Below are 22,586 nucleotides of genomic sequence, written 5' to 3'. Positions count from 1 at the left end.
TTAAATTTGTTTTCTTTGACCTAAAGGAGTTATTTGATTAAGGATGTATATATGCCCTTTGTTTAAAGAAAAATATTCCTACTTGTACAATTTGGTAACTTGACCAGAAATCCATTTAGAATGTTAGTTTGTAATCTTGTGGCAGGCCAAGAAAGGGTTTGGTGTAAGCTTTGATATTTTTTTAGATATTTTGTGGTGCTTTTGCTCAAGACATTCTGACCCACACAATTATACCCACCTCTTGTTGAACCCTTTTTGGCATTTTGCTTTTGCTTTGGTTAAAGGTTGGCTTATGAAGTTGAATGATAAGCATTTGATTTGTCTTAGTTATAAGTGGCTTTTTGTGAGACAATGTATTGGTTATACCTGCTCCTAACTTGAATGGAAGGATGTGAAAAGCTATTGGACATCTCAAATACCTACCCCACCATTTCAGGATACTACACAAGTACAACATCTAGACCTAAGTTTTGGAATATTTATTGAGTACTTTGGGAGTTATGTGCGGCATCGCATATGTAGCAGTCTCGGTTGATGAGTTACAATAAATGAGATTGTGTGCTTCATTCTTTGTTTCCTAACTAAAAAAAGTGTGCAGATGCCTCACCTGCAAAATTTGTTGCTACGTAATTTGGTAAGAGTATTGCAAGAAAAAGTCGCATATTTGGATATGAATAGAAAAATTATGTTCATCCGCAATCTTTGTTATGCGAAAGTTTTAATCGTTATGATAAGATGACGACAGTTTTTGAATTTAAGCTATATCATCTACGGATTTTCTTTGCGAGATTGGTATAGAATATCCCACTCTTACTCAATTTTTATACTAAAAATCATTAACGAGCAAAATGTGAGTGACATTTTAGAAAATCTATGAGCACTTTTTTAATCTTCATTGGGCAGAGATGGGCATCAGTCATCTGGGGTAACTTGATGTATTTCCTTTCTGCACCGTGATCTCTCTCTATCTCTCTCTCTGCGTAACACCATAGTTATTTTTCCCAGAACAAAAAACCGATATAATTTTTTTAAAACCCAATGGTTGGTTTGGCCAAATCCATTTTTAGCTTTGGTGATGGCAATAATCCGCATAGGCAGGGCCCGACTTATTCTAAAGCACAATTTGTACAATCCACGCGCCTCCACTCAGGGCCGATCCCAAGTGATTGAAACATAAGGTTCAATTTGGTTAAGTTACATGTCTCCACTCAAAAATTAAAAATTATAGTACTTGTGTTTTCACATCACATAATTTATACAAATGATGTATCCCATTTCACGAAATTACAACATATCACGGGTGATATAACTTGGTAATAAATAGACTTTCTCATTTTTTGTCACACAATTTCTTATTAAGTTAGTTAATTTACAACTATCGGTTGTAAATTATTAATTCAGTGGAGGCATCTAATTCTTTATCGTTAATTTTTACTAGGCATAGGGAAATATTTTCTAAAAATCTCAGATAAATTCATTTCATTCTGCAATTTTTATACTTATTTCTAGACAAGGTTACAGAAATTATCGATTAGCTTTTTTTTTTTTTTTTTTTATAACATAATTAACTTTTTTTTGGCCTGTGATAAAAGTATAACTAGTAGTATTGCTCCTATTTCATTAGGTTAATGGAGTACTTAATAACCAACAATAATCATATTCTTAACCTCCGAGTATGTACCATTGGATCATATTAGTGGGTGAAGATCATAGATTAACGGTGTTGATGATGGAAAGACACTAGTGTCTGTCCAGGTGATATATAGAGAGAAGATCATACGTTAGCCGGCTTCCTATGTCAAATTTTCATTTCATTTGACTTACGAATAGGATTGGAAGGAAGAAGGCTAAAGCGATTAATCCATTGACCTTAGATTTAGTAGACTTTCAAGATTCCGAAACCGCCTCTTTTGTGGGGATTTCCTCCTCTTCTATAACACCCTTTATTTATTCATTAGCCTTTGTTTTTGTCAATTACAGTTTGGTGCCCTCTTCTTTCTTCTGAACCAAAAAGGGTAGAGAAAAAGATCAGTTACAGAGCCAAGAAAACTCTTGAGAATATTCATGAGTAAACTCTTGTATTGTTTGATTGATTTGGTGAGCACCCACTTGGAGATTTGTGTATACGGTTCCTTTGATTTGAGTGCTGGTTGACTTTTTTGATTGATTTGAAGGTTACCCAGATAGTGATTTTTAGTCGGGTTTTTTGTGAACATCCCATTTTCAAGAATTGGTGGTGTGTCATGTTTGTTGATTGATTAGGTTATGTTTGATTTCTACTCTTTCTTTTCTTTTCTTTCTTGTACCAAGAAACGGATTTGAGACAATTCTAATTTTGATAGACCAATCGGAGTGTTGCTGAATCTTATAACTTCTACATGATTGCTTTTCATTGCTTTTTCTAGTACTAAACCAGGGATTGTTTTTTCATTTCTGAATTTCAAATCCAGCGCACAGAAAGGGACGGGTAATTGGATCACTTTTGTTGATCCTTACGAAGAACCATTTCTTTTAAGCCAGTTTATTTTTGATTTCGAATCGCAATTGGTTATTAAGGCCTCGCGATTGATTCTTCCGGATAAGTAGCAAGTGAAGATCCTGGTGTTTGGATAGTAAGAATTTGTGAGAATTTGGAGGATGGCTGAAGTGCAAGACCAATTTGAGATCAAGTTCAGGTTGACCGACGGATCGGATATCGGCCCCAAAAGCTTTCCTGCAGCTGCAAGTGTTGCAACTTTGAAGGAAAGCATCCTTTCTCAATGGCCTAAAGGTTGGTTCTTTGATAACATACTGTTTTGTTCTGAATACTGTTTAACCATCATTTGAAAACCAATTAGTTCTAGCTCTTAAATTATGCAAGAATACAGCTTTTAAGGTAGAAAACTTGGAAAATGATGGTCTTCAACTTTAAATGGTGTGGCATGAATACTGTTGCTATCGTGCCCTTGAAGTTTGTAAGGAAAATCTAGGTTTTGAATCTATCTTCAATGATGTGCAATTTTAGACAGATGCTCATTCAGTTTGAGAAATAGTGAACTTTCTCATTTGTTAAAAATTGGCTGATTTACTCATGCTCAAACATTTTGTGTACTGGTAAATAGGAAAAGCCATATGTCTAGGTCTTTGATGATAACATAATGGTTAGAGCTGCTGGGAGCCTGGCACTTAGAAATGAGTCAAATGACAAGAGGAACAAACTAGAACATATGCAAGACTTGTCTGAAATAACTTCCATTTTAAGAGAACAGATTGAAACCGGTTAGGTCGAAAGCCACAGTGTCGATACCTAAAGCAGCGAACCAAATATCTATCACAGGCCAAAAAAGAAAACTAGGAAGAACTGTAAAAAAACGAGAGTTGAGCCACGCCTTCATGGGTTAATGATGATCAGTATATAATTGCACAAAGTTTGGATCCATGTTTATATAACAGGGATAATTGATAGGTATAGTTTGCATAAAGTTGCATAAAAACGAGAGTTGAGCCACACCTTCATTGCAGGTATTTGTGTCAACAGATGGTAAAGTCCAGTGAAGTGTCACTTTGAAAATTTGATGGGTTTTAGAAGAATTAGAATAGTAAGCGAAGAAAATAAGTCTCACTAATTGAGGATAGAGTCAAAGAAATACTGTATTTATTATTCACCACGGTATAGTTTGCAACTGATTAGCTTTTAAAGCAATCTTGAAGCTGCATAATAGAATTCGATGACTTGTTTAAATTAATGGTATCACTCCCAAAGTCACTCCAATCTTGAAGCAGTCAGATAGGATTCCCTGCGCTGGAGAGATGAAGGAGGTTGGTTTGAAATGCATGCTAAACAAGGTTTAGCATTGCAGGATTCTAAAATCAGGATTCGGGGTTTACCAACAATAAGCATGTTACTGATTTTGCAATAATGTTGATGGCCCCCTGATTGTTATATTCCTCTTACTTTTGCAGCTTTAGCTCAATTTACAGTGTGTGTGTGTTGCTTTTTGTGGTGTTTCAAACCACTGGACCATGGAATGAGTTGGGTTGAACTTGAAATTTGAGGAAATAGACTAGCTTGGAATAGTGACGCGGAATCAACATATTTGAGCTCCTTTTGTGCCAACTAAATTTGGACTTCGACACGAGATACATTTTTCTAGTTTGAAACACAATGCTTATCATACTCTTATATGATTTCTTAAAAGGTAAACTTATTGCAGATCAAATAAAATTTTTCCTTATTGGCCCATGTGTTAGACTGGATTATTTTGTAATCCCGTAGGATACTTTATCCCAGTGGATTGATCGTGACGGAGTTAATGACATCAATCCCTCATGGTATCGTATAACCAATATTTTGTGGGATTTTGTATCGGATGCATTCTTTAATCCTGGGCAAAATTCCAAACAAATACAATATATGTGGTCCCTTCGATTTTTAGTCGAAACTGATCCTTTAATCTGGACAAACAATTGGGGCATTGTGTGTTTGACTGCCTCTTGTTGTGGAATTTATAATTCATTTCAGAGGGTGCAACTATTGAAGATTTATTAATCCTCATCCAACATTCTTTTTTATCAGAGAAGGAGAATGGTCCGAGGACGGTGAAAGATGTGAAGATAATCAGTGCAGGAAGAATTCTGGAGAACAGCAGAACATTGGGAGAGTGCAGAAGCCCATTATGTGATGTTCCGGGTGGAGTTACAACCATGCATGTCTTAGTCCAAGCACCGCCTTCGGATAAAGGTATTTTGTTCTCTGAGATAGTTGAGAACCATTTTTCACGCTTCCCAGTAGGAAATCCATGGGAAGGTCAATTACTAATTTACTGAGAGAGTTTATTCTTGCTGATTAGGGATGTCATGTACTCATTCTTTTATGCTTGCTTGAACTAAAATTATGGTTCAATTTTAACTAATTTACTGAGAGAGTTTATTCTTGCTGATTAGGGATGTCATGTACTCATTCTTTTATGCTTGCTTGAACTAAAATTATGGTTCAATTTTAACAAGTGTTTGGATTGTTGTGTGAGTATCATTTTTGTTTTAACAAGGAGAAACCTGTGGTACACATCCCTGCAGCGTAAGCAAATATCTGAGACTTCGAGGTATTAGTTATGAACCATTTTGGAGCGGTAACAAAGGGGTGCATGCCATGTGAATAGTCATAGTTATGAGGTTTTACGAGGCTATATTGTGAATGCTGGTTTGCTGTTACGAGGCTTAGTGGTGTTTTTGTGATGATTTTTTGTGGTGCTAGTTCCCAACCATTGTGGTGCAGTCATGATAAACCATTGTTCTTTTCCCCCTTGTTTGTTAAGCTATTCAAATTTAGTGCCTCAATCTTCTTTCTGAATTCCATTTTCCTTTCTCATGGAGCAGGGAAGAAACTGTCAAAGGGACGAAAGCAGAACAAGTGTGGATGTGGTATATTATAAACTACTGTTTGACGGATCGATAAGAATCATTTAAAGATTGGTTGGTACTTAACTATTCCTCTAATTTCAAGTTCGTTTTTTTCCTGATAAGTTAATTGCTAGTATCATTATTGGCAAGATTCACTTACGTGTTCTTGATACCCTGTCAGGCAAACGATACCAGAGTTGGCATTGACAGTCAAATTATTGAGTTGCTGACCGGTGAGGGGGCAGTTGATGAAATCCATACCTATCACAGATCATGTTCTGGAGCAGGTTCATGTGTCCATATAGCTGCTGTTGCTTTCACATCCGTTTGGCATATGTTGTTTTGTTTTTGTTAACTACATTCCACTTCTCTAAATCTAAATTTATGTGTTGAGATTCTTGAGTCGAAATCTTGCAACTTGCTCTAATAATAATAATCATGATGATTTATAGTTGCACCATCTGACCTGCCAGTGCAAATTATTATATGATGGTGGGTATCCGATGATTTTTTTTGATCAGCTGGTTGTTATCCAATGATTAGCAATATAGTAGTGAGAAGATTTCTCACAATGATATCAGATGGGTATTTTTGTATTTGTTTCATTTTGATACGCCATCATTCTTTATACCTAATGGGGTTAGGTAGTTATTCCTTCCAGATGATGAGGAATGGCTCATTTCTCTTTTTTTTAGCTGTTTAAGCGTCTTTCTGCAAGATGCCCTTGAATAGTTTTTATTTTATTTTATATTTTATAATTTTAGGATTGAGTCCTTTTCTGTGGACAATTACTTTAGGCATTTTCTTGGCCTTGGGTGGTACTCAACTTACACTAGATTTGGTGATAAACAAAAAGCCCTAGCTAGGTCATGTGTTGATGGTCAATTCTCTTTCTTTCTGAACTCCCGGGTTGATTGATGAATGATGATGAGCTTGTCCGGATTCTTTGCAGAATTCTTTCTACGAGAGAATCCCGTTGATGTTATGAGTTTGAATCGGATCTTTGTTGGACTTGTACACTTGTATTTTCGTTTGGATTAACTACCCTTTAAATTTGATGATTCTGAAAATCCACCACTAGAATACCAGGTTGAGGACCCTATTGTTGAAGAAGCCTCTGAACCCGAAATTCTTCCTCCACCACCAACCTTTGATTCTTTTTCCCACTCAAATGCCTATGCCAAGGGATTTTCTTTTGATGTAATCACAAAATGTACAGCAAAATTTCTTGGCCGACTTCGTCAATGGTATATCGCCCTTGGTGAGTACAGACAGTTACAGCTAAAGTAGTTTCTGGATCACTTCATTGATGTGCTGCACACTGAGTTTCTTGGAATCCATAGTAATCACAAGGAGTTTATTCGCGAAGAATATCTCAGTATGAAATGTTGCTCGTTCAAACGGAAAGATTTAGAAATCCATTATGATCGCATGTCTCAAAGATTCTACCTTCTCAATAGGATGGATGATGTCAATCTGAAACAAGCTTTTCTCAATTCCCTTCCTGAGCCATTGGAGAAATGAGACATCTCGCTTTCTGGTTAGGGTCCTAACCTTGTATGATCTTAGCCATCTACATACTTCATGTGGCCAGTTCTGTGGTCATTTCTCGTGCCTTAAGAATCATTGAACTCTACGTAGGCAGAGGAGAATAGGAGACCTTCTGATAAGTTATGTCCCGTCCTGCTTTTTCAAATAAGTACTTAAAAATTAAAAAATAAAGACCTATTTTCAAGCTTAAAAATAATGGATTTACAAAAATATTTTTTTAATTTTTTTTTGTAAGATCGAGATCTATCAAATATGATTTATATTGCATATTTTTTGATTTCAGTAAGCCAGCTATTTTTAAGTTTGAAAATTGCAAATAAGTACTTATTTTTTAAAGACCAAAAGTGGAACGGGGCCTTACCAAAACACACGGGAGGGGGGAAGGTCGACCCGTTCCGTATAGTTCGGAAGAAAGACGGCTGGCAGCAGGTGGATACATGGCCCCTTCAAGGGACATTGAATTTTGAGGAGGATATTTGTTAGGGTACTGATACCCTTGAAATATATTCTTGTCACACTAATTCCCAAACTCTTGTAACCTTCACAATCTTTGGCACTTTGATTCAATAGATTCAATATATTCTTTCCATGCTCTTTCCTCTTGTTGTATGGTATTCAATAAGTTTCTCTCAACTATTATTTTTGTCGTTCTATCTCTCTCTCTCCACAGGGGCGGAGGGACTCAGAGGCAACAGGGGTCAGCTGACCCCACTGCCATGAACTTTTAACTGGGGCAAGTCATAGTTTACACCAAACTTTTGCTCCTTTGACCCCACTTTAAATTCCAAATTTGCCCCAACCCATTGTCAAAGTTTGGCACTTAGAAAACAAAGGGTGTCAAATAGAATCTCCTAGGTTTCTCTCCCACAATCAATACGTTTCTCTTCTCGGCACAAACATTGGCTCACCAACTGACCATACTTCCTTCCATTTCTCAACAGGAAAATTATAATTTATACCCACTTTTTTTTTAATTTTTTTTACCCCACTTTAAAACTCTTAATTTGCTCCAAGTTATTTCAATCATGTGATTACTTTGAAAAAATTTAGTTGTACATAGACATCCCTAATTTCTGAGAATTTTTTTCCCGCGCAATCAAGCAGAAAACCGCCAAATCAAATGCAAAAGTCCCAAATAAACATAGTTACAGCTAATAATATTCAAATTTTTATACAATAAAACTCTCTCTTTGTTGTTTCGAAAATGATGTGATTAATATAGTGCATCGTTTTCAATGTACGAAAAGTAATCAGGCTCAATTGTAAAAAGAAAAGTTACATTGACAGACACACACACTTTTTTGGTAAATTTCTTAATTTAATTGTCGCTTTATATAAGCACATAAAAAATATGGCCAATATTGTTCTAGTTTTTGACCTAACATCCCAGAATTTCTGGCTCCGCCCTTGTCTCTCCACTCATTATCCCAATACCCTCCCTCAAAACTCCAAGAGAACAACACTTTTTTTGGTAAGTAAAGATTTAATTTACCAAAACAAGCACGAAGCTTACAACGAATCAATAGGGGCATTCCTTGGCAGCCAATACATCAAAGGTCCAAACAAAGACCAACAACCCAAAGCCAAAACTGAAAATGACCTGTCGACAATTGTTAATAGCAAAAATCCTAGAATCTTAAAGCCACTCATCGCACAGCTTCCTGTTTTGAGCCGAGAACTTAACAGAGGACCAAGAGCTAACCTTATCCAGAGCAACCCTTGTTTATCAAATGGCAAGTCTTTTTGATCCATGCTGTCATTAGTAATTTTGCAGCAAAGTCACACATACCATATCTGTCGTGTATTATTGACAAATGAATCTACACTTCTCAAAATATAAACCTGAGTACTTTCATATGTCAATATCATTGTTCAAATCTCCAATCTCCTAGTGGTGGTTGGTTGAGTGGTGGTGGGATCAACCAAGATGTATGTCGTCCAACCCCCTCGACCTCACTTCTTCCGAGGCTTGCTTTATGTGACAAAAAGCTACAATTGTGCATAGTAAGCTTGCTGTCAACGCTTCTAAATGTATTAGCTTCAATATGAGCAATCAAGCAATCATTCATATTGATCTTCCGTTCATATCTTTAACCAGTTCTTTATGATTTTTATAGTCGAAAATGCTCTTTCCACACTTTGTCTAGCTACAGGCCGGTAAAATCAATGTCAATTTCACAAGCAAATAGACCAAAGCATATGTGAGATTGGAATTGTCACATGCCATTAGGTCAATTGCAGAAACAATAGATGGAATTTAGCAAGATGAATTTACATTTACGTACTCCAAAAAGGAAAAAAAATGAATTGGTAGGGTTCAAGCGTGTCCCAATAACAAGAAACTCGGGATTAACGCAAGCGATTGTTAAGCTCCTAAAGTCAAGTCTATCACCCTACAGAATAGCTCAACATAGTACTGATGGAATGACAAACTTATGATCCATGCTTGGAATGATACTTTGCTGCAAATTTAAGGTAACTTTTGAAAGTAGAGGTTCCAACCGATCATCTCTTATTCCCTGGAATCGCTCTTTGCACACTTTAACAAGTTTCATTTTAGGTGCAATGGCTGAATCTTTTCCTTTGCAGTACTAAAAAAACAACAACATATTCGCGATGCCGAAATATGTTTCAGCAAGTGTAAACATGAAGCAAATTCATTGAGTCTGACAAGAAATGCAGAACTGTAAAACCAATTCTGGTTTGGTTCATTCAAGAGATGGGTGATGGGAAAGTAGACTTTCCTCCTAAACCACTTCTGGTTTTGGTGCAAGTGTACACCAATGTCGGGAGAGATTATTCGGTGCCCTAATGCACTGAGACGTGATGCCCTAGTCTCATTTTTCACCATGTCATGGGAGGGGAGAGTATACACAAGTTATTGGAAGGCAGTATATGCATGTCTTGGCAGGCCTGCTTCGTGATTTTAATTTAGCTTCAGCGGTGGCAAATTTATCTAATTTAATTAGAAATTTCTATATACGGAGCAGAAAATAAAGTAATTTTTTTTTTTTTGGTTGAAAATGATTGTGCTTGTTTTACTTTGTTATTCTGGAAGAGTAAGAAATTCATTAGATGAGTAAACAGTTTACAAGAGATAAAGCAAAATATCAAAAATTAAAACTACACTGAGATGGAAAATCCTGCACTAGCAAAGACAGTGGGCCTAATGGACATCCCTTTTTTTTTTTTTTTTTTCAAACAACATTTTTCTTTACTAATCTTTGAAAACAAATGCCTAATGGACATCTTTACGCTCAACCTTTGAAATCCTGTACTTGCTCAACTTTATTTTGTTAAGCCATGTATATAGTATTTACTAGGGAGAATTTTTCCCAAGTCCACTATACCACTTTCCAAACCCACTAAGTCCACTTTTAAATTCTATAACCCCCTAAGTCCACTAACCTATTAGTAAAGATATAATAACCCTGGTTAGTCTAATATACCCCTGCTTTCAAAAAATCTTTTATCTCGTTTTTTCCTCCATTCCCGTTTTTTTCTCCATTTTTTCCTCCATTCCCCTTTTTTTCTCGGATTCCTCCATTATAAAACCCATCCCCCCTCCCCTCCCCTTTTCCAGAAGAACAAAACCCAGACGATTTCCCATTAGAAACCACAGACGAACTTCTTTGTCGTCGCCTTCTTGGTAGTCGGCAATCTTCGTCCTCGTCGGGCTTCTTCGACGCTAGCCCTTCTTCGTCATCGGCCTTCTCCCACGTTCGTCGGCCTCCTCCCACGTTCGTCGTCGGCCTTCTCCCACGTACGTCTCCGTTCACCAATGTTCGTCTCCGTCGCCTTTGATTCGCCCTCGCTTCGCTTCAGTCGGAAGCCGTCGCCGTCGCCGTTCTTCGCCTTTGTTTCTCCATCGCCTTCGTCAGATCCTACATCGCAATCGAAGGGAAAGAAGTTACGAGATCTCCTCTCTTTTTTCTTTTTTCTTTTTTGAGTTAGAAAGGACAGAATCTCATGTATAACGTTATAAGGTTATATGTTTATTTTTTGTCACATGTATTACATTTTTTTGTGTGTATTTATTTATGTGGCAAAGTAATTGAAACACATATAAGGTTCTTTGTTTGTTTTTTCATTGTAAACATATATAAGATTATTTATATGTTCTTGCATTGTAATAAAAAAGATTTCAGAAGCTCATACATATACAGTTATCAGAAGCAAGTCAATGAGGACGCTGCGCGGACCAATTCAATAAAGTATATAACGTTATATAACGTTATATATGTACAATGACGTTATATTGACATTATATAAGGTTAAACCTAAACAACCAAAATCATTTTAGGTTTGCATCCTTAATATCGTTATATGTGGTCTTCTGTCATGAGTGAATGAATATATAATGTTAAATGCGAGCTGATAAATGAGTATATAACGTAAAATGTAAGTATTTCACGTTAAATGTGAACTGATGAATGAGTATATAACGTTATATACAGTGTATCAGAAAATGAGAATCTTTTGTCGCTCTATTGAGGCCGCTGCGCGGACTAATTCAATAAAGTATATAACCCTATATAACGTTATATAAGTACAATGACGTTATATTGACATTATATAAGGTTAAACCTAAATAACCAAAATCATTTTAGGTTTGCATCCTTAATATTGTTATATGTGGTCTTCTGTCATGAGTGAATGAGTATATAACGTTAAATGCGAGTTGATGAATGAGTATATAACGTAACATATACCATTTTATGTTAATATATGAACGTTCAGATGTAAACGTGGAATGTTATATGTTCTTGTATTATAATAAAAAAAGATTTCAAAAACTCATATAACGTTAAATGCGAGCCGATGAATGGGTATATAACGTAAAATGTAAGTATCGCACGTTAAATGAGAACTGATTAATGAGTATATAACGTTATATATGTACAATTCTGTTGCTTTATTCCAACGTAACTGCTGGGATTTCAAACGTAGAACGGATAATGGGCTAAAAATATGGGATTTGAATGGAAAGGGTAATCTTCTCTCTCTCTCTCTCTCTCTCTCTCTCGTTTGGACTTTATTTCCCTTCTGGATATGGGAACAACGTGAATATGTGAGATTTTATAGGAGTGGGATATGGGAGATTTTATCGGAGTGAGATATATCAGATTAACAGTTTTTAAAGGTAAGGATATTTTGGTCCTGAACTAATTTCTTTTTTAATTGAATTGGACTTAAGACTTCACCAAAACTTAATTAGTGGACTAGAGGGGTTATGAAATTTAGAAATGGATTTAATAGGTTACAAATATGCTATAGTGGACTTTCCAACAATTTTTAAAATTTTTTCTACTCCCTCTGTCCCTTTTTAAGTATCCAGTTTCGTAACTCCAACTTTTGACGTCATCATCACGCCTTTTACATCAATATTTACCTTCACCTTTCCTACTAATCCTTTATGGAGACATTATAATTACATTTTTACTCACAAATTTTTAAAAATGGAATCTACTTTTATGAGTAAAATAAAAAATACATCAACTTTTATTCATTGACTTTACAAAATGAACACTTATTTAGGAACAAACCAAAATAAAATACTGAATTTTAAAAAAGGGACTGAGAAAATATTAGTCACCAATGTATTTGAATTATCTATTACTAATTTGCTTCATAAGCATGATTCATATGATATCAAAATAGTATTATGACACTTTAATAGCAAAGATAGATTCTTTTAAATTCTCTCATGACACAGAAGAACTTATCCTATTTCGGGTCCCACTGGGTAATCAATATCCTGATTTTATTCCAGCCACGTGTCCAAACACAGTACTCGAAGCCCACTGAGCACCCCCTCGGCCCTCCCCCAAGACCAATCTCGAAGCCTCTTTTTCCAAAAAAAAAATAAAAATAAAGGGAAAATAATGGCTAAAAACGTGTTTTGATAATTAATAGTCATTAATTATATTTTCATCATTAACAAATATTTTTAATTTATCCTTGACGGGTATTAATTATCAAAATACGTCATGGGTTGTCATTTTCCCAAAAATTAAACTACGGGCACACCGTTTGTTATACACCAAATACACACGTATTGTGTAGAACAGATATCGAGATCCTACAAAAATGATCAGAGTTGTTCAGTTTCATTAAAATATATTTTTAAGGATCAATGTAAAAAACAGCTTAGTCGGATATCAGTAAAGGCTTGATAATTCAGTTCTCAAATTTCTGATAGAAAATTGAGCAAATAATCGATCAAATCCTAATCGATATTCGACTGAGCTGATTTTTTACAAAGATCCTTTAAAGAATATTTTAAACAAATTGAGCGGCTCATTTGTGCGAGACTTCGAGAAGGGTCTCACATAATGCATGGCATGGGTTCAAATAGAGCCATAAAATCATGTGTTTGAGTCGCGGGAGCGTCATCGTTAGAATGGGATTGTTAGGTCCGGATGGATTTGGTTATACAGTATCACTCACTGCAGCCGCTTTAAAAACAAACTTATGATTGCGATATCGAATGCCATAAAAAATTTAATTGAAACCTTCCATAATACCAATCGATTCAATTTTGAAAAAGATGATGAAAAATGAGAAGCGGTGGGCAAATGATGTATCCCCAAATGGTACCCATAGAAGGACTCTTCTTCTTTCCTTCCACTGCCCATCCAAACAATCCTCGAACCTACGAGAAACTGAGAGAGAAAGAACACTCCAAACCAATACTCCTACGAGTCCTACCCCCACCCTCTCCTCTTCTTTAAATTCCCACACAAACCCCCCACATTTCACTTTCACTCCTGCAGAACACCCCCCCCCCCCCCCCCCCAGAGCTCTCGCCGTCCAACGCCGCCTTGAGACTCTGAGCGTCTCCCCGACGATGGCCTCCATGACGTCAGTGCCCGGCGTCCGGTTTCTTGCTCCGCCGCCCTCCAGTTATGGAGACAGAGCCGCCTTGTTCTCGAAGCAACCTCTCTCGTCTCTGAGGTTCTCCGCCAAACAAGGTTCCCTCAAAACCCTGAATTCGTTGAGATTGAGCAAGACTAGCGATGGTTTGTTTCTCAGGAGAAGAGTCGAGAGGTCGGTTGTAGTTCGATGCGACGCTTCTAATGGAGGAAGGGTACGTGTATCCGTTACCTGTATCTATATCTAATTTATGTGTAATTTTCTGTTTTAATTTTATTACTTTCTTACGATGATTATGTGGTGGGGTGTGGTTTTGGTGAACTGGATGCTCTGATGAATGAGAGGATAAGGTAGTGAATGAAGGAGTGGGTTTGTTTTGAGAATTGCCAGCTTACTTTTTATTTATTTTTGGTATTGGGTTATGTTTTTGGCGAGTCCGAATTTGGTTACCCGAGCTGAATGAGAGTGAACAATACTCTCACTCTAATGGGTGGAAAAAGTTTGGGTCCCACTGCAACCAAAAGGTGTATTGATCCAATGGATCCTATACTTTTTCCATATCAGAGTGAGGTATTGTTCTCCCTCATTTAGGGAGCGCAGATGAAGCCAACGTCTAGTTGAACCCCCAATTGTCAATAGAGTATACGCCCGGGCATACGAGATGCATGCGCAAATCATATTATGCAAAAGGGGGTGTGTGGAAAATCTTCGTTTCAGATTAATCTCTTATCCTATTTTGAAAAAGAGGGACTGAGGAAGATCTTCAATTGAGAATTGAGATTAATCACTGATGAAATCTGAGATATGAAAGTACAACATAGGGGAGAAGGAAACTAGGGTGACAGTTTTTTTTTTTCATGACAGTTTTTTTAGACAGTTAATGGGTCAAATGTGACCGAGTTTTGAGGTTGACAACATAGGGGAGAAGGAAACTAGGGTGACAGTTTTTTTTTTTCATGACAGTTTTTTTAGACCGTTAATGGGTCAAATGTGACCGAGTTTTGAGGTTGACGTTTTCACCAAAAAGAGGGTTCATTGTATAAATAGTAGACATAGTGTAGACATGAGAGGTGCTGATTAGCTAGTTGCCTTCAACCCACTTTCTAAAGTTATGTGTCAGTGTTTCCATCCAATTTGTAAAATAGAACAGCCTTTGATTGAGGCAAAATGTAGCCTTAGTTCTTGTTGGAGATCCAGCCTCAAATGTGTTTGGTAAAAAATCAAGAAGTTTTTAAGGACGTTTGTTAGTATGAGTCTGCGTGGCCTGGTTCTTTCATAAATTTCACATGTAGTGTGGAAGTTTAGCGGAGGTGAGGCTGCTTATAGGAATGTGTGGTAAAACGAGGGCAACTAGAATTGTGAATGAATATGTTTGCGAAATGGTAGGAGTGACATCAATTGACGATACATAGAGAGAAACCGGAATAAGATGGTTTGGTTATGCATAACTAATGTTGCTAGGTTAAATGGTAGATGCAAAAGAAAGAGTGGTATGATAACTGGTAAAGCAAATGATATGTGGAGGGAAAGCGCTGAATGACATGGAATTTCTTAGTTAAAGATGATAATCTATTGAAAAAATTGAGTATAAAGCCTTTGGTTTGTCAAATGGTGGAAACTTGAAGCCTATGGATTGGGTTAGGCATGCTGTGGAAGTCTTACCTGTCATTTTCTGCGTACTGATATGTTGACATGATGACAGATTACCCAACAAGAGTTCACGGAAATGGCTTGGCAAGGTATTGTGTCATCGCCAGAAGTGGCAAAAGAGAACAAGCATCAGATAGTGGAGACAGAGCATTTGATGAAGGCCCTGCTGGAGCAGAAGAATGGCCTTGCTCGCCGTATCTTCTCCAAGGCCGGGGTGGACAATACGCGTCTTCTAGAAGCTACTGATCAGTACATCAAGCGCCAACCAAAGGTAATACCTGAGATAGATTCTATTTTCTTTTCTTTTTTCCTTTTTGGAGAAAGGCAGAATTTTATAAAAGGGACCAAGCCCATAACCTCAAGGAAAACCTTGAGAAAGAAAACAGCCAAATCCAACTGGATACATCAAGAAAGGCAACAGCCTAGCCAAAACAAAGATATCAAAAAATTACAAAAAAATTGAATCTGAAATTCTCCACTCTCAACAATCTCTGAGATTGTCGGGGGTTTTGAGCTCGTGTTTCCAGGAACTAGCACAACTCTTAACCTCATCCAGAATTAACTTCTCAACTCCAGTAGATTCATGACCCACCTGAAGATAAACCCGACCATTCCGTTCCTTCCAAAGATAGTAAACAGAAGCTTCTATTTTCTTTTGTTTTCACTCAATAGGTAATGTTTCTGCCTGGTGGGGACTTCATGAATTGTTTCTCTTTTGGAACGTCTATAAATTTTTTAATGTAGCTTACATAACCTAAACCTCAAGAATGAACACCTACTTGTCGTCCTGGCCCTCCTGGGGGCTGAAACGTCCGTACTTCATCCTATGTGGTTACCCTATTTTCTAATGGACTCCATCTACATAAAGTAAATTAATTGGACTTTAACTCAAGTCCAGGGAAGCTCCCCGTGCTCACCTTTCAGTTGAGGAACCCATCATATCGGAGTTAAGAGAATAAAATTGTCTTGGTTATTATCACATGTATGATTTGATTTGAAACATTTTGTTTATCAGATAACACAATAGTCTGTCAAAACATATATGATAAGCTCAATTTTGTTATGTTTATCTGTGTTCAATAATCCAGGTTCTTGGAGAGTCGGCGGGTTCAATGTTAGGGCGGGATTTGGAAGCCCTGATACAGCGAGCCAGGGACTACAAGAAAGAGTACAGTGATTCATTTGTGTCAGTAGAGCATTTGGTGCTTGGTTTTGCACAAGACAATCGATTTGGGAAACAGTTGTTTAAGGATTTCCAAATTTCACTCAACACCTTAAGAAATACCATACAAGCCATTAGGGGAAACCAGAACGTCATTGACCAAGGTGATAACAATTTCCTTTCTTAGCTGTAAGTTAGCTAGCTTTATGTTTACTTGATGCATGTTGAATTTTGGGCTTTATGTCCAGAATTTGTGCTTTTATCATGTTTAGTTTCCCTCTGTTTCCTGGACCATTTTGCTTTAATTTGCTGATCCTAATTTATGGTGCATTATCTGTTTGCCACTTTGCATAAAGAGGACTTTCTTACTTCTTACCGCGTCTTTTTCCCTTCCCTGTATGTCCTTTTATATTTTGCTCCAAAATTGTGCTGGTGGTTTCTTGACAGTACGTAAATAACTCCAGGTTATCTTTGTTTTCTTTACACGGTGTAAATTTGTAATCTTTGAAGTGGGGAGATTATGATTCCTGCAGTAGCATGTCTGCAACCCTTGAGATCATTACTGGGCTCGGACCATGGAAGTGTGACCCCTTACCAACCCTCAAGTCCTTGTGGGAATGCTTGTATTTTTGTTGTCCTGTTTAATGTAAACTCGGTGTGATGCACCTTTCCCTCTACAGTATTTTCCTTTATGTAGTGCTGAACTTTCCGTTGATGTCGTATCAGGGAGTTTCTTTACCTAATTTATACGATGTTACTTTGGTATATTGGTATATCTGAAGTTAATTGTACAATGAGGTGTTCTTTTGGAGACTAATGATATGATGATGTTTATTATGGAAGCCTCACTTTTAGTTTGGTACAGATCCTGAAGGCAAATATGAAGCACTAGAGAAATATGGCAAAGATTTGACAGCCATGGCAAGAGCAGGAAAGCTTGACCCCGTCATAGGAAGAGATGATGAAATACGCAGATGTATTCAGATTCTCTCCCGGAGAACAAAGAACAATCCTGTGCTTATTGGTGAGCCTGGTGTTGGTAAAACGGCAATTTCAGAAGGGTAAGCTGTGGTCTGTTGAGACACATTATTATTGGTGTGCATGAAACAAGTTTTTGGCATTCTTATACATTTAGATTTTATTTCCAGATCGTGGCTTAACTTGATGCAGTTTTTGTTAGCTCATGGTCATTCTGGATCATTTGCTGTATGTTAAGATAGGAACCAGTGAAGACAATAACTTGCGTATGAGTGAAGTCTCAGCAGTTTTTTAACCTAGGCATATTTAAAGTCCTGCATCAACAGTTCTTTATTGATTAGGAAGGATTTCCGTGAAATTTTGTTATTTAGATAACACTCTTTACTCATTTTTCATTGTGCTGGGTTCCATACTTTAAAGGCTTACAAGGCCGGAGCTGATTGTATCTTCCTCTGATTTGCATAATTAACTATGCTTCTTCAACAGGCTTGCCCAGAGAATTGTACAAGGGGATGTGCCTCAGGCTTTAATGAACCGGAGGGTGTGTAGAGATTCTAGAAGTTTATTACAATTTTGTCTAGAGAAATTAGTGGTTTTATCTCTTCCTTTTACTTCTCTCAATTAGGCTTTAATGAACCGGAGGATTATACTTATGTCATAAGCCCTTTGATAATTTAACCGTTGAAATAATACACTTTCTGGTTCCAGTTGATATCCCTTGACATGGGTGCACTTATTGCTGGGGCAAAGTATCGTGGAGAATTTGAAGATCGGCTGAAGGCTGTGCTGCGGGAAGTAACAGAATCGGATGGACAAACTATTCTTTTCATTGACGAGATCCACACGGTTGTTGGGGCAGGTACTTGACTGGGCTTCCTGTTAATTCAGAAAGTTGAGATGGCAATTGTCCTTTTTCTGGATGTTCATCTGGTAGTTGGGTCCAGTTCCTTGAATATCTTTAAAACCACTTAGCTGGTTATATCAAATGACAAGTAGTGTATCTCTATTGTCTATTCCCGTTGGTAATTACATATAGTTTGGTTTAAGAATTTTTCTTTTGATTTCCAACATTTGGGATGAGGTTTGCAACATGATTTATGAGATGAAAGCAAATGTGCTCCACTTATGTTTCAGGTGCTACAAATGGTGCAATGGATGCTGGCAATCTCTTGAAGCCCATGCTTGGTCGCGGAGAATTGAGATGCATTGGTGCAACGACATTGGATGAATATCGTAAATATCTTGAAAAGGATCCAGCATTGGAACGCCGTTTCCAGCAAGTTTATGTTGATCAACCAACAGTGGAAGATACAATCTCTATTCTTCGTGGACTGCGTGAAAGATATGAGCTGCATCATGGAGTTCGCATTTCTGACGGTGCACTTGTTGAAGCAGCAATTCTCTCGGATCGTTATATCAGCGGGCGTTTTTTACCTGACAAAGGTATGCACATGAAAAGTCCTAGGGATGTTGTTTTTCTGAAACTGCTCCAACCCAACAATCAATTATTATCATTCATGACAAGTCCATTTCATATTGCTACTCCCTCCGTCTCAAACAATTGTTCCAGATATGGCTCTTAGCTCATCTGGTTGTACCCCTTTGGCTTTCAAGGGGGAGGAGGTTTGGGGTTTGAGTCTATGGAGAGACATCAAACCCCATTTAGTTGTTAACTCGCTAATTTCCCACTAACTCACTAATTTCAAGGGGATATCCATTTAATGCAGTCAAATTCAGCAGGTATTGATTTACTATGCTGGTTGCCACTTTTTGACAGTTTGATAACCATTTGTAAGGGGGGTTTGGAAACTAAAAATAGTCAAAATGGACATGTGTTTTAGACATCCTTATAAGGAATGATACGCAAACAGAAAGGGACAGGGAAGTATCACGTCTGTTCTTCTTCACAAAGAGGTCGTGTTGTGATGTGTATGTAACTGAGTGTTATGCTTTGACACCAATTCTTATTCCAACTGCAGCTATAGATCTGGTCGATGAAGCAGCTGCTAAACTGAAAATGGAAATCACTTCAAAACCTACAGCCCTTGATGAGATAAACCGTTCAGTGTTGAAGCTGGAGATGGAGAGACTCTCTCTTACAAATGATACAGACAAAGCTTCCAAAGATAGGTTGAGTCGTCTTGAAGCAGAGCTTGCTGTCTTAAAAGAGAAGCAAGCGCAACTGAATGAGCAGTGGGAACATGAAAAAACTGTCATGACACGCCTACAGTCGATTAAAGAAGAGGTATGCCACTCATATTAGCCACTTCGAGTTTTTGTATTCTGACTTCTGAGTTAGGGGACCATTGCACTGTGCCCCCCTAGTTTAGCAGATTGAAGTTATTTTAAATGACTATTCTAAATCAAAAGGACATGGCTAGTTCAGTGGAAATTTGCAGAATCCGAAGGAAGTATTAATGCAACATGCTTCTATAGAGATTGCCTGATTTGTTATTTGGTTGTATAGCAGGGTTATTTTTGTAAAGTTTTCTATTTTTGGGGTTTTGAATAGTCCATTTACGGGACCCAAGTCTGTCATTTGACGGTGATTGAGATGTGAGGAACCGTAGTGCTTGTTTGTGCTCTCTCCATGCGGTGTCAAGGCTCCCAAGACTCTAGGGTTTTCTCCCCTTTCCTCCTCTCTATCCTTGGGTCTTGCGTGATTTTGGAGAGTGGTTTGATGAGATATTAGTACTGCAGTTCTTTTATTTTTGTTTGAAATGGAACTTTGAGAAACTCCTGCTTACAAATTAACTAATGATGTTTGTATTTTTACAGATCGACAGGGTAAATCTTGAGATCCAACAGGCTGAGCGGGAATACGATCTTAATCGTGCTGCTGAACTCAAGTATGGGAGTTTGAACTCTTTGCAGCGTCAACTTGAAACTGCAGAAAAAGAATTGGATGAGTACATTAAGTCAGGGAAGTCCATGCTCAGGGAGGAAGTTACCGGAAGCGACATTGCCGAAATTGTAAGTAAGTGGACAGGAATTCCCATTTCCAAGTTACAACAATCAGAGAGGGAGAAGTTATTACATTTGGAAGAAGAATTGCATAAACGTGTTGTGGGTCAAGATCCTGCGGTGACATCTATTGCTGAGGCCATCCAACGATCTCGAGCAGGTCTCTCGGATCCTCACCGTCCAATTGCCAGTTTTATGTTCATGGGTCCCACGGGTGTTGGGAAGACGGAGTTAGCAAAGGCATTGGCTTCCTACATGTTCAATACAGAAGAAGCCCTTGTGCGAATTGATATGAGCGAGTACATGGAAAAGCATGCAGTTTCAAGGTTGATAGGAGCCCCACCTGGTTATGTAGGGTACGAGGAAGGTGGGCAACTGACAGAGACGGTTCGCAGGAGGCCTTACGCGGTTATCTTGTTTGATGAGATAGAAAAGGCCCATTCTGATGTGTTTAATGTGTTCCTTCAAATTTTGGATGACGGAAGAGTTACTGACTCGCAAGGTCGCACTGTTAGTTTCACCAACACTGTTATCATTATGACTTCTAATGTGGGGTCACAATACATACTAAATATGGATGACGATACCTTACCAAAGGAGATGGCCTATGAGACTATCAAGCAGAGGGTAATGGAAGCGGCAAGATCGGTTTTCCGCCCTGAGTTCATGAACCGTGTGGACGAGTACATAGTGTTCCAGCCTCTAAGCCGTGAGCAGATTAATCGTATTGTGAAGTTGCAGGTATGTTTCTCCACTCTCATGGTTCTTTTGTCTGCTGTTTTTTATAGTATCCTTTGCTTCTGGAGGGGAAGGTACAATGGTAGGATTATTTCAGTCACTGTGTTACTAGGAAAGCTAATACCTTATTTTTATTACGTTTTGCAACATACATTTCGAGACATGGTACAGTGGGCCTTTGTTTCAAACCATTGAATTTACCTATCCAAAATTGATCTCCTATGTTTTCTCCAAAAAAACGAGTTCAAAAATCTAAATCAAGAGAAAGTGGAGCTTTGGCAAGTGAAATGGATGATTAAAAATTGGTCACTATGCTCTTAGAAACATGGATTCATGTAGCTAACTCCAATTGATTGGGACTTAAGGCTCGGTTTGGTTTATTGGGCTTCTCGCTTGGAAAAGTATATTCTAGTTTTGTAATCTATAGATGTCTACCATCGTAACACAATCTAGGGCATGTGGCATACCATGTGTCCGTTTCGATTCCCATTCTTCGTACCGCTACAAGTGGGGACATGGTTCATTCGTACGTGCTGGGCAAATTTCATTACTTTGTATGCTTTACCTTAGAAAAAATCTGGAAAGACTGACCCTTCAGTTGGGCATTTCAATTCCATGTAGAAATGCCATGCTCCCTTTCTTTGATACGTGTTTCAGCCTTGGATGTGTTTCAACCTTGTAATTTGTTTCTTCAGTCTTTGGAGAACTCCCGAGTGATGTTGCCCTTTATCTTACATCATGTTTGCATGTGTACTTCAGTTGGAACGAGTGCAGAAGAGGATAGCAGATCGAAAAATGAAGATCATAGTGACCGATGGTGCTGTTCAACTCCTTGGAAGTCTAGGTTACGACCCCAACTATGGTGCTAGGCCAGTGAAGCGGGTGATTCAGCAGAATGTTGAAAATGAACTGGCCAAAGGCATCTTGCGAGGAGAGTTCAAGGACGAGGACACTGTGCTAATAGACACAGAAGTTATGGCATTCTCAAATGGCCAGCTTCCACAGCAAAAGCTGGTCTTCAAGAGGTTGGAACCCAGTTCAGAGGCTCCTGCTGCAGAAAACCAAGAGGCTTTCTCACAGACTGTGATCTGACATTTGTAAATATTACATCAATATAGTTTTTACAACGCCATGAGCTAAGGCACCTAGTTTTGTATTGAATTTTGTTTAGTCATTTGATAACGCAACTGTCTTGTAACAGTCTTATGCTTTGACCGTATGTAGCATACAGATGTCTAGGGTTTTAACCTAATTGCAAGTTTTCAGTAAAGCAAGAGATCAAAATTGC

At 37.9% G+C, this 22,586-nt stretch overlaps 2 protein-coding genes across 4 annotated transcripts; both read left to right on the top strand.

The window, feature by feature from the left end:
- The first annotated feature begins 1,759 nt into the window (after positions 1 to 1,759).
- On the top strand, positions 1,760 to 5,839 carry LOC131302314 (membrane-anchored ubiquitin-fold protein 1-like). 3 transcript variants are annotated; one of them, XM_058328877.1, is made up of 5 exons: positions 1,760 to 2,097; positions 2,451 to 2,770; positions 4,556 to 4,720; positions 5,356 to 5,455; positions 5,561 to 5,839. In XM_058328877.1, exons 2-4 carry the CDS (start codon positions 2,638 to 2,640, stop codon positions 5,409 to 5,411), a joined length of 354 nt encoding a protein of 117 aa, XP_058184860.1. In that variant the 5' UTR covers positions 1,760 to 2,097; positions 2,451 to 2,637; the 3' UTR covers positions 5,412 to 5,455; positions 5,561 to 5,839. The 3 variants fall into 3 exon arrangements, with proteins under 3 accessions (XP_058184860.1, XP_058184859.1, XP_058184861.1); XM_058328876.1 differs by having other exon boundaries at positions 1,763 to 2,097; positions 5,356 to 5,451; XM_058328878.1 differs by having other exon boundaries at positions 1,888 to 1,912; positions 5,356 to 5,451.
- A 7,679-nt stretch (positions 5,840 to 13,518) lies between these two features.
- Positions 13,519 to 22,582, top strand: LOC131302259 (chaperone protein ClpB3, chloroplastic-like). The gene is made up of 10 exons (XM_058328797.1): positions 13,519 to 14,020; positions 15,509 to 15,727; positions 16,545 to 16,782; positions 17,484 to 17,679; positions 18,083 to 18,137; positions 18,305 to 18,455; positions 18,731 to 19,039; positions 19,576 to 19,841; positions 20,375 to 21,301; positions 22,058 to 22,582. Exons 1-10 carry the CDS (start codon positions 13,781 to 13,783, stop codon positions 22,388 to 22,390), a joined length of 2,934 nt encoding a protein of 977 aa, XP_058184780.1. The 5' UTR covers positions 13,519 to 13,780; the 3' UTR covers positions 22,391 to 22,582.
- Positions 22,583 to 22,586: the final 4 nt, after the last annotated feature.

The sequence above is a fragment of the Rhododendron vialii genome, chromosome 10a (genome assembly GCF_030253575.1).
Source record: "Rhododendron vialii isolate Sample 1 chromosome 10a, ASM3025357v1".
NCBI classification, from domain to species: domain Eukaryota; kingdom Viridiplantae; phylum Streptophyta; class Magnoliopsida; order Ericales; family Ericaceae; genus Rhododendron; species Rhododendron vialii.
The sequence above is the reverse complement of the archived record's forward strand: the minus strand, read 5'-3'. Positions and strand labels throughout refer to the sequence as shown.